Source organism: Rhinoderma darwinii, chromosome 1 (genome assembly GCF_050947455.1).
Source record: "Rhinoderma darwinii isolate aRhiDar2 chromosome 1, aRhiDar2.hap1, whole genome shotgun sequence".
NCBI lineage: Eukaryota > Metazoa > Chordata > Amphibia > Anura > Rhinodermatidae > Rhinoderma > Rhinoderma darwinii.
The window spans coordinates 338,568,426-338,580,917 of record NC_134687.1 but is presented as its reverse complement, the minus strand read 5'-3'; the positions used below and the strand labels follow the sequence as shown (position 1 = coordinate 338,580,917).

At 44.8% G+C, this 12,492-nt stretch overlaps 1 protein-coding gene across 1 annotated transcript; it reads left to right on the top strand.

Moving 5' to 3' along the window:
* Positions 1 to 5,491: 5,491 nt before the first annotated feature.
* Positions 5,492 to 12,109, top strand: LOC142742200 (perilipin-2-like). The gene is made up of 7 exons (XM_075851717.1): positions 5,492 to 5,615; positions 6,337 to 6,532; positions 8,030 to 8,112; positions 8,617 to 8,869; positions 9,287 to 9,471; positions 11,236 to 11,367; positions 11,449 to 12,109. The coding sequence occupies exons 1-7, from the start codon at positions 5,586 to 5,588 to the stop codon at positions 11,821 to 11,823; spliced, it is 1,254 nt and encodes a 417-aa protein (XP_075707832.1). The 5' UTR covers positions 5,492 to 5,585; the 3' UTR covers positions 11,824 to 12,109.
* Positions 12,110 to 12,492: the final 383 nt, after the last annotated feature.

The following is a 12,492-nucleotide window of genomic DNA, read 5'->3' as shown; positions in this document are numbered from 1 at the left end:
GCTTTTTCTAATGGATAAACTCTTTTCTAGCTGATGTATACTATTTTTTCTATATTTCCCTCGTTATTATTACCTGGTTTGTGTCCTGCGTGCTGGACGTTCCATCCGGGATCTTCGTTCGGGCTGCTGATTGCACACTTCTGCGCGTGAGCGGTTTCTGGAGCCGCGCATGCGCAGTCGGGTCTCGGCGGTCTGTTATGTCGTTCTCGCGATGTCTTCGTCTGACACACATAACCACCCAAGTCAGGATCTCATTGGTGCTGTGCGTACCAGCTGATCAATCAAGTATTATATTTAACGGTGCAATGAATATTTATCAGAACACCCCTTGATAAAGCCATCCAGGCGAAACGCGCATTGGGGTTTCTTCACCTTGGAGCCACTGGACACTTGGAGCGACATGGGTTAGTTATTCATGTTCTTATAAACCTATATTACCATTGTAGCTTGGGGATTTCTTCCCCCTTGAGGTTTAGAAGCGTCAAGTATGATTACTGGCGCCTTACTGATTTGACCGCTTGAATGCTACACAGCATTGTTACAAACTACCATTACCTCCACAGATATCATCATAGTATATACTCTGTCTGTGTTACGATATTGCTGTGTGGATTACTTCTGCATATCCTTTTTCTTGTCGATATAGAACATTGCCACTTTAGCTATTTTCAGATATGGCTATTAAGCCCTCTGTATTAGGCCAGATTTACACGAGCGTGTGCATCTTGCGCGCGCAAAAAACGCTGTGTTTTGCGCGCGCAAAAGGTACTTAATAGCTCAGTGTGTCAGCAGCGTATGATACGTGGCTGCATGATTTTCGCGCAGACGCCATCATTATGACACTCTGTATGTTTGTAAACAGAAAAGCACGTGGTGCTTTTCTATTTCCATTCATACTTTTTATTGCTGTTGCGCGAATCACGCGCGTCACATGGAAGTGCTTCCGTGTGCTGCGCGTGATTTTCACTCACCCATTGACTTCAATAGGTGCGTGATGCGTGAACAATTCACAAATATCGGACATGTCGTGAGTTTTACGCAGTGGACACACGCTGCGTGAAACTCACGGACAGTCTGCACGGCCCCATAGACTAACATAGGTCTGTGCGAGGCGCGTGAAAATCACGCGCTTAGCACGGTCGTATGTCACGTTCGTCTAAATAAGCCCTTAGAGATTTTTTTGGCCATTTATGTGTATCTCATGTACAGTTGTCCGATTTGAATTCTCGATTTTATTATTATATGTAATTTTATCTGTAATTGCCCAATAAAGTTTGAACTTTTTCTATGCCTGTGGCGTTTAAAACCAATATAGTATATGACTCCTTTTTTTCTTATGTTTCAAATTTGCAAAACCCTGAGGTACCAGAGTACAGTGGAAGCACCCAAGAAGTGACCCCATTTTGAAAATTACACCCCTCAAGTCATTTATCATTTGCCTGGACATATGACCGAGCTCAGAAGTGAAGAGCACCATGCGCATTTGAGGTGTATTTTGGTGATTTTCGCAGGATTGGCCCACAATTGTAGGGCTCTGAGGTCTAATAGTAAAACAAACCCCGAAATAGTGACCCTTATTTTGGAAACTACACCCCTTAACTGGTTCCCGACCGCTGGCTGTGTATTTACGGCCAGCGGTCAGGGTCCTTAAAACCCGCGCCATAGACTTTTTACGGCTCGGGTTTTAATTGGCTGCTTGAGCGATCGGGCAGCTGAATGTCGGGTCTCCGGCTGTCAGTGACTGCCGGGGACCCTGAGGAGAGGATAGAAGCAGCTTTCGCTGCTTCTGTCTTCTCTGATCTCTTTTACACAGCGCTCGATGAACGCTGTGTATAGGAATAGAGGCAGCGGCCGCGCCGCTGTCTCTATTGCTCCCGGTGTTCATGTGACTGGTCACATGATCGCCGGGTACCGTTAGTGGCAGACTGCTGCTGGGTCTTACTAGACCCAGCACAGCCCTATTAGCGACAATCGTCACTATGAGAGGGCTGATAGACGGGCTCATAGACTTCTATTGGCAACGGGTGCCTTCCCGTTTTCTCACGGGAAGGTGCCCGTGCCGTTTAAAAAGATAGAACATGTCCTATTTCAGGCCGTAATAACGGCACGGACAGTCCATAGAAGTCTATGGAGCTCTCGTAATGACGGGTGGCTACATGTGTGCACCCGTCATTATGGCAGCGTTGCTAAGCGACGTCAGTAAATAGTCACTGTCCAGGGAGCTGAAAGAGTTAACTGATCGGCAGTAACTCTTTCAGCACCCTGGACAGTGACAGTGACTACCGATCAGTATAAACCTGTAAAAAATAAAAATAAAAGACGTTCATACTTACCGACAACTTCCTGCTTCCTCCAGTCCGGTCTCCCGCCCGTTGCCTTGGTGACGCGTCCCTCTCGACATCCGGCCCGACGTCCTGGATGACGTTTCAGGCCATGTGACCGCTGCAGCCAATCACAGGTCAATCATAGGCTGCAGCGGTCACATGGACTGCCGCGTCATCCAGGGATGTCGGGCTGGATGTGAAGAGAGGGACGCGTCACCAAGACAACGGCCGGGTAAGTATGAATTTCTTTAACTTTTATTACAGAAAAGGCTGTCCCTTCTCTCTTTAGTGCAGTGCTATTTTGCCGCCAAAAACGTGCTCGTAAATACGGGTAGAATACGTGTGACACCGGACCCATATTTACGGGCACGGGTTCGTAAATACTGGTGCAAAACGGGTGGAATACGTGTGACACCGAACCCGTATTTACGCCAGTATTTACGGGTGGGAAAAAATACGGTCGTGTGCATGAGGCCTAAAAGAAAGAAAAAAAATCTATAAAGTGCCCCAAAGGTCTTTTTTGACCTTTGAGGGACAGACCATAGCAATAAAAAAAAATAGTAAAGTAAAGTGCAAAGAAAAATTAATAATAAGTACACATAAAATACCCACCCCAAAAAAAAATGTCCCGTCCCGTCCCCCCCGCCAATCATTGTTGTAACGCTAGCACTGACCCAATTACCCTAATATAGACATGTAATATATTAACATTTTCGGTAGACAATGAAGATCACAAATAAAAGGTCTATTTTAGGGTAAAACTATGTTATTACCCAAAAAAAAATCGATGAAACCTAAAAATGCTTATTTTTTTACTATTATTTTCAAACTTTATGAATAAAAATTCTAAAATAGCAAAAAGGATGTGTATAAAAACGATAAAAAAAAGAAACCTGCATTGTCTACGGAAAAAACATCGCAAAAATCACGTCGTTAGCCCAACAAATAAAAATGTTTAGTCATTTAACTAACACGTGCTAAAAAGGACAAAACGGTGTCTGGTCCTGAAGGCTCAAAATAGCCCGGTCCTGAACCGGTTAAGGCATTTTAAGGGGTGTAGTGAGCATTTTGCCGCCACATGTGTTTTTTCATTAGTAAATAATGCGCAGCGGATGGTGCAAGTGTTTTTATTAACTTGAAACTTTTATACACTTTTTTGCAACTTTTTATTAACTTCTTTTTTTTTGTGACACTAGGGGATTTGAGGTCCTGCATCTCTGAACTTTACTCTAAGGGTATGTTCACACGGCAGCGTCCGTAACAGCCGAAATTACGGGGCTGTTTTCAGGAGAAAACAGCTCCGTAATTTCAGCCGTAATGGCATGTTGAGGCGCTTTTTGCTGCGTCCATTACGGACGTAACTGGAGCTGGTTTTCCATGGAGTCCATGGAAAACGGCTCCATTTACGTCTGAAGAAGTGACATGACACTTCTTTGGCGCGGTCGTCTATTCACGCGCCGTCTTTTGACAACGACGCGTAAATATACGCCTCGTGTGAACAGACAAACGTCAGCCCATTGCTTTCAATGGGCAGATGTTTGCCAACGCTATCGAGGCGCATTTTCGGACGTAATTTGAGGCGTAAAACGCCCGAATTACGTCCGTAAATAAGCCGTGTGAACATACCTTTATACATTGCACTACCCATGTAGTGCAATGCATTAGAGCTATCAGTCATTCACTAACAGTAAGCCTATTAGGTCCCGTCTCTGGCGGGGCCTAATAGGCTATCGTACGTGGCAGACCAAGAGGCCATTGTTAGGCCTCCGGTTTCCATAGCAACGATCGGCAACCTCACATTCACATCATGTCGATGCCAATCGCTACAAACCACTAAGGTCTAAGGAGTTATTGGCAGAAATCGCAGCTCCATTCCCTGCCGTTACAGCACAGTGTCAGCTGTAATATACAGCTGACACCAGCGGCTGATGTTGACGGCTCACCTCCTGAGCCTGCGCTATCTTCCTCATGCGGCGGGAAGCCTTCTGGGCGGGACCTAACAGGCTTTCGTACTTGGCAGACTGGAGGCCATTGTTAGGCCTCCGGTCTGCCAGAGCAGTCATCGGAAACCCCGCGATTGCATTGCGGGGTTCCGATCTGCTTGTAAACACCATAGATGCAGCGCTGCATCTAAGAGGTTAATTGGCTGGATCAGGCTAGCTCCGGTCCTGGGCTAGAAGCAGTGATAGTGTTAAGCTATCATTGCTTTAAAACTGTTAACGCTATGACGTACGAATATGTCAGTTCACGTTAACAGGCCATCGCCCGTGACGTACTAGTAGGTCACAGGGCGTTAAGGGGTTAATGTTCTGCAGAAGACAGCGTTACATTGAGCAGTATTTTGTATTGTGGCATGGGCTTCGACTACGGGTGGTGAGGCCCCGGCGCCACCTTGTACTGCTTAGTGAAGTAGAAAGAGAAGCCGAGTTCTATAACATTTTATATTTACAAGCTAAACACAAATTCAAAGCTTCATTTTACAGAGAAATGTAATAAGAGGCTAATCTTTACTAAGGGGATTTATACTCATACGAGTAGAGATAATATCCATCGCAGCTCCTCAGCGTCACGCCAAATGTTCCTCAATTCGCCCCGAGAATACGCTTTTTAGTTCATTTGAAGGGCACTTTTTAACACTGGATCCACAATGCCGGTTTTTCTTTTCTAGAGTTTCTATTGACTGAAAAGTGGATGAAATTTGAGCTGCAGCTGCTGAGCTGCTTTGAACCTGCGGCTCTCCAGCACAGGAGACCTCTGCTATAGAGCAACTAATATAAAAGCTAATCCCTCCTCACCAGCTTCATCTCTTATTATCTACCCTGTACTGGAACAATACATGAACTGCTCTATTGCCATGGACATACAGTGTAGAAATCACAATGTGCCGCTGACTTATGCTCTTTCCACACACGCACTCCCTCATACCCTGGACCCCTGCCTGTCGCGCGCCGCCACACTTCCAGCACTCAGGCGAGCAGACTGCATGACGTCACCGCGCCGTCTCACCAGTCAGCTGACTGACGGGAAGATTCTAGGTAACGGCGCCTAGGCAGGTGGGCGTGGCCATCCACCTATAAATACGCAGACTCCCTGAGCTCCCTCATTCGTTCTTTCCTGCTCATAGTTTCCTGCGCGTTACGGCTGTGGAGGCGCAAGGTGGCTGGCATTAGTTGTGTGCTTGTTTAGTCGGCGGCTTGAGGTTGTTGTCAGTTCTTGTGTTTGACTGTGCTTCTTGCTTTCTATAGGTTTTTACCTAGCAATATGGCTGAAATGGTGGAGCAGCAGCAACAGGTAACTATTAAGTGCCATGTTATGTATGATGGAAGGAAGAAACTGCTGTTGGCATCTCCACCCTGTTACTAATAGATGTATACTATGGCTGGGAGTCTTGTCAATGCAGTGCACATATTTATAGTGTGAATTGTGCTACAGATCCGTCATAGGAAACACATGCGATCTTTATATTGATTTGTCTGTAACCGCTTGTTAATGGTGTAAACTTCTTTACGTTTATTCAATCAGATAGTAATATGTAGCAGTAAGTATTCTCAGCTGAGTGGAGTACATATGTAGCAGTGGAAACACACAACTTCCATAGTTACTATTAGTAATCTACTGTTGGTGGTTTCAGGTTGGGCTTTACTGTTCGGTTCTGAGAGCCTCCTAAGATGTATCTGGAATACCCCCGGGACCCAGCTGATGAGAATAGAGGGGCTGTATTGCTCCAGCGAGCACTGCTGTCCCTTTAATGCTTGTGGCATCCCCTTTCATTATATTGATTGGCAGTGTTTGGTGTAAGAGCCCCCCCCCCCCCATACTGGTGCCCTATCCAGAGGACCGGATATCAATGTGTTCCTGTTAACCCTCTGGGTTCTGCTTTATAAAACGACTCCTCTAATCTTGGATTATGACTACGAGGTTTCTGTGCTTTATTAGGGACTATTTACAGGCATCTTGTTTCGAGTCCTGGCCTTCCATTGTATTTCAGCGTGTTCTGCTCTTTGTTCCTTAGAATGTGGTGGTAAGGCTGATAAACCTCCCATTGGTGAGCTCTACCTATGATATGGTGTCTTCTGTCTACGTGAACACCAGAGACAACCATCCGTACTTGAAGTCTGTATGTGACGTCGCAGAGAAAAGTGTGAGGACTATCACGTCTGTGGCTGTGACCAGTGCCATGCCAATCCTCCAGAAACTTGAGCCTCAAAGTATGTTTACGTATAAAGTGCATTTCTTTACCAATGAAAGGGAGTAACTATCTTTTAGATGTTCGGGGTTAGGCATTACTCTGTATTGAAATGATGGTTTGCATGTGTGGTTCTGTTCAATTCTATGGGAACCTATGGGTATGCCATAATCTTGTGAATGTTCTTTTAAGGTGGTCTAGAAATAGAAGGGGGTGAGCAAGGCAATGTGTGCTAATACAGTAAGGCTGGATTCACACGAGCGTGTTCGGTCCGTATAGGACGGAACGTATTTCGGCCGCTAGTCCCGGACCGAACACACTGCAGGGAGCCGGGCTCCTAGCATCATAGTTCTGTACGACGCTAGGAGTCCCTGCCTCTCCGTGGAACTACTGTCCCGTACTGAAAACATCCTTAGGCTGGGTTCACACGACCTATTTTCAGACGTAAACGAGGCGTATTATTCCTCGTTTTACGTCTGAAAATAGGGCTGCAATACGTCGGCAAACATCTGCCCATTCATTTGAATGGGTTTGCCGACGTACTGTGCAGATGACCTGTAATTTACGTGTCGTCTGACAGCTGTCAAACGACGATGGACTGCCTCGGCAAAGAAGTGCAGGACACTTCTTTGCCACGTAATTTGAGCTCTTCATTGAACTCAATTAAGCACAGCTCAAGATTTACGAGCGTCTCAGACGCCTCGCAAAATGCGAGGAGCATTTACGTGTGAAACGAGGCAGCGGTTTTCTCTTGAAAACAGTGTCTTTTCACACGTTAATGACAGCTAGCGTGTGAACATACCCTTACAGTACGGGACAGTTGTCCCGCAGGGACTCCTAGTGTCGTACATAACTATAATGCTAGGAGCCCGGCTCCCTGCAGTGTGTTCGGTCCGGGACTTGCGGCCGAAATACGTTCCGTCCTTTACGGACCGAACATGCTCGTGTGAATCCATCCTTAGGCTGGGTTCACACGACCTATTTTCAGACATAAACGAGGCGTTTTATGCCTCGCTTTAAGTCTGAAAATACGGTTCCAATACATCGGCAAATATCTGCCCATTCATTTGAATAGGTTTGCCGACGTACTGTGCCGACCTGTCATTTACGCGTCGCTGTCAAACGACGACTCGTAAAAAAGACGCCTCGTCAAAAGTGCAGGACACTTGAGACGTAATTTGAGCTGTTTTTCATTGATTCCAATGAAGAACAGCTCCACATTATGCCCGTAATTGACGCCTCGCAAAACGCGAGTACATGAAATTACGGAGCTGTTTTCTCCTGAAGAAAGCTCAGTAATTTCAGACGTAAATGCAGGTATCGTGTGCACATACCCTTAGTGTGAAGCAGACAGCATAAGAAGCTTCTGCCAGGAGATCTGCAGTTCGTTCCATCCTAGCATAGGAAGTGGGTTACATGTCATGTTGGCTAACCGTCCCTGTATTAACAAGCTAGCCAAGGTCCTGGTAAAGACGTACGAATGAAGCTGAGAATATTTACACGCTTTCTCCTCCCCCAGTTGCTATGGCTAATACCATTGCCTGCGTTGGACTGGATAAGATTGAAGAGAAGCTGCCTATTCTCTATCAGCCGACTGACAAGGTAACTATTGGGGTATGTTCACACGCAGTGCTTTCAGGTGTATTTCTGGGCGTTTACGCCTTTGAAAAAACGGAAGCTGAACGTCTACTAACATCTGCCCACTGAAATCAATGGGAGAAACAGCGTTTAGTTAATACGGGGTGACTACGCCGCTGTTTTAAAAAAACTGAGTGTAAAAAGACTCTCCGTAGAAAGTGCATGTCACTTGCGGCTTTTTTTGTAGCTGATTTTCTATTGAACACTATGAAAAACGCCTCAAAAGAAGCTTCATTTTCAGCTGCGTAACGCCTGAGAATCAGAGGCTGGTTTCTCTCTAAACCGCTCCGTATCTTCAGACGTTCCTTATTTTGTGTGTGCACATACCCTTAGAATAATTCTGTGGTCCCTTATAAATGTAAATACAACTAACCTAGATTGCAAAACTGCAGTATCAATTGATGGGTGGGAGTTGATTTGGTGTGCATGAATCTAAAATGTATAAATTGTATTTGTTCCCTTTCCTAGGTTGTAGCGAACGCCTCAGAAGCAGTTGTTGGTGCCAAAGATGCTGTGATTCAGGGTTTCACAGGAGTAGTTGATAAAACTAAGGTGGCTGTGCAGGATAGTGTGGCGATGACCAAGTCTGTTGTGAACGGCAGCATTAACACTGTTCTGGGTAGCAGTGTAGTAAAGATTATGAGCAATCGTGTGGACGCTGCACTAACCAAGTCTGAAACTCTTCTGGAACAATACCTGCCGCCAACAGATGAAGAGTTGGGTAAGCCGAAACCTGCTTTAAACCAAGCTTGGGTTATGTGAATTTTGGTCCCTGCAGCGCACTTGGTAGTTACCTCATCAGAGGTACAACTCCTTTTCATAGGAGGGAAATGTTAAATTATCTGTAATTAAAATCACGTTAGCCTCTCTGGAGGTTATTGAGGCCTCCTAGATCAAGACCTACCCACTGGGGCAGTTCTCATATCAAACTTGCTTTTTTTGAGGCGTAGCTTCTATAAATCTACTTTACCTAGAAGCTGCATCTCTAAAAGTAAGGTGTCTTTATCTGGACAACCAAGCAGACTGCTATGAAGATATATATTCTTTTTAGTTAGTTAGTGAGTTCACCCTAAGGCAGAAATTCATGTGAAACGTGGCTTGTACTGTTATGTGGGTGTAACTAATTTCTCAATTTTAGCTAAGGAAGCCACAAAAACAGAAGGCTTTGAATTGTCCGTTGATCAGCCAAGCTATTATGTTCGTCTGGGATCCCTCTCGGCGAAGGCCCGCAAACGTGCTTATCAACAAGCTTTGACCCGAATGAAGGATGTCAAGTGCAGAAGTCAGGAATCCATTGCTCAGCTCCAGAACACCGTTGACCTGGTTAGTAAATCTGCTTCTGTTCTTTACTAATCAAAAGGAACAGTGTCACCAACATTTTTTTTTTTTATATCAGTTTTATGTTAGGGTTTTATTAAAAGTTTATATTTATTTGTGTTTTTTCTATTTTTACTTTTTCTTCCCTATGGGGGCTGTTATTTTTTTTCCCATTTCTGTATGTGTTGATTAACGACACATACAGACATGGAATACGGCAGCTCCAGTCCCATAGGGACTGCGAACGGGGCCCGTTCCATCCACTATGGTGTACGCCGTGTGTGTGGGAACGGCGCATGCGCCGCTCCCACACAGTCCGATTTTAAATGCGCGCCGTCCGGCGCCATTTTCTTGTGGACCAGAAGTCGCGGCCGGGCAGTAAGATTACTACTTCCGGACTTGTGCACATGGAGCAGCGGACGGACCGGAGGGAGCGGCGGCGACTGGAGCAGGTAAGTGATTTCTATGTATGTTCGTATTTCAGTGTGTTTACTAGTGTATGTAAACCTTCTACACTGTGGTGGCTCAAAAAATGGCGACACAGTGTAGGAGGTTAGACCGTTCAAACCCCTCGTTTCTCCCGGCACTAGCCAGAATAAAGGAGGGGGGATTCTGAGAGCTCATTTGAGCGAGGGATTTTTTTTCCCAATTTTGCAGCATAAAGCAATGTGGTTGCTTTACCACATGCAATGCTGCAATTTTGGGAATTGCTCCATCTAGTGACCAGTGCTGGGAAATAATATAAATTGAATCCAATTTATAATATTTCCTGACTCGTAAAAAAAATTAGAACAATGTTTAATCACCTACACACTAATTGTTTAACTAAAAAAAAAACATGTTTTGCTGGCAACACATTCCCTTTAAAGCAGCTGCGTGAAAAAATGCTGTTTTGTATAAGTTTCCACAAATTGTAGTGTGTTCTAGCTTGCAATGTAAAGGTCCTATTATGTGGGCTGCCAGGTCTCAAAGAAACCACATACTCCTTTCTTTTTGGAGGTAGGCGTTTATCCAATCCATGCATAATAGAAAGACTAACTCCTCTAAAATAAACGGAGGGATGAGATGTCTGGGCCCAGCAAGGTTTGCAGGATAGTTTTTAGGGCAGCAGCGGAAGTGCAGAAAGTTAGCTTCTTGTAGGGCTAGGGGACGCAATGCAGATGACCAAAAAGTGCATCCTCCAGATTGACTGGGACCCTAGCAAGGTCCATAAGCAGTGGTACACGTCAGCCATATCTGCCCTACGCATGAAGCAAGCCGGGTTGTACAGACTTTCTATTGAGTCCGCACACCGCTAAACTGATTTCCTGAAAGCCATACCAACTAAGCGGCTGAGCAGTTTTGTGCTTGGTTTTAGTGATTTTAGACTGCCACCAGTCCAAACTTCCGATGTTAGTCCATGTCCTAAGATTAGTTGCCCTTTCAGGAGATCTGTCATTAAAAAAAATAAAAATAAAGGGCTCTTTTGTTAAGAACGATCTATAAGATTCTCAGCAGGTGACCAGCCAAGAGGCACCATATTTTGTGTACTAGGTCTAGTACCACCTGCTAAATTGTTCTAGAGCCATCATAGATTTTCTTGATAAAAGGAGTATGTACGGGTGGTGGTGAAGCTGCCTGAAAAGGGAGTACTGTATAGAACAGTGGGTTTTGGTGCTAGAACTCATATTGTAAATGCATACCAGGCTTACTGTTTAATCCATATTGAGGGTGGGTAATCTTTGTAGTCTCTCCCACATCTTTCATATAAACATTACCCTGTTCTCTAAGATTGAATATGCAAGGAAGAACATGAATGATGCTAATCATAAAATCCATGATGCACAGGAGAAATTCTACAATAAGTGGGTGGAGTGGACAAAAGGCACAGGACAAGATAGTGGAGAAACTGAAAGCACTGAGGTAAGTCCCTTCTATAAAATGTATGCTACATCAGATCTGGTACACTGAACTTCTGTGTAATATGTTACTTTCCCTTCACAGCAAATTGAATCCCGCACTCTGAATATTGCCCGACATCTCACTCAGCAACTGCAAACCACATGTCTCTCCCTGGTCACAAGTGTTCAAGGACTTCCAAAGAACATTCAGAACAAAGCTCAAAATGTTAGTGCCTTGGCTGCAGATGTCTATCAAAACTTCCGTTCTGCCTCTTCCTTCAGAGAAATGTCTGATGGCCTCTTAACCAACAGTAAGGACCAGTTCACAAAAATGAAGGACTCTATGGATGATGTGATGGACTACTTGGTTAACAACACTCCACTAAATTGGCTGGTAGGTCCCTTTTACCCACAATTGGCTGATGGCAAAAATGGGGCGCAACAAGTTGATGGGGGTGACTCTGCCAACAAGGAATGAGAAATTCTTCGTTTGCATTAGTGACTTTACACTCGGTCAGGGTTTGCCTACTTCATTAACTAATACTACACCGTTTACATTACACTTCCAACCCCTTGTGCTGACTTGTGAGGGACAGATGGTGGCAACGGGCCACATTGCAGTTATGAGGATTTGTCTATCATTGGCCTCTGTCTTACACTTGGGTATTGATGCCAATATGTCACTTGTATCACTGATTTTGTGTAAATGCTACTCTTTATACTGTTTTTGTGCACCTTTTGTATTAATAAACTACCTGCATTGATTGGTCTGTGTTAAGGTCCTGTGTTCATAGAACTGATAAACAAATCGGATAATAAATTAGGTAGTGCACACTGGTTCTAATTGAGAATTGCAATGAATGGTGCCCCTGAAGTAAGACAAATCCTCACTCTAATGAGGCAAGCTCTACATAGTGGTAGCAGTACCTAGCTACTGTGGACACCCACTTAGGCCATCTATGTCTTTGACCAGGATAGCAAACGTGCGGTTAAGGGTAGGAACGCACACAGCATATTCAGGGCAGATATGCGGTGTCAAGCTTTGCAGCGTATTCGCCCTGAACACCGCAGGGAAAGCTGTCTGAAATTCTGCACCACTATCGTGTGCTTTCCAGGTGTAAATTATGTCACAACACCACATTGCTTG

What these genes read in the sequence shown, in the direction of transcription:
- LOC142742200 (XM_075851717.1), top strand. Translation starts at nt 5,586, where the DNA reads ATGGCTGAAATGGTGGAGCAGCAGCAACAG. An exon ending in TGGTGGAGCAGCAGCAACAG is followed by an intron (nt 5,616 to 6,336) that starts GTAACTATTAAG and finishes TTTGTTCCTTAG; the next exon opens with AATGTGGTGGTAAGGCTGAT. An exon ending in TCCAGAACACCGTTGACCTG is followed by an intron (nt 9,472 to 11,235) that starts GTTAGTAAATCT and finishes CTGTTCTCTAAG; the next exon opens with ATTGAATATGCAAGGAAGAA.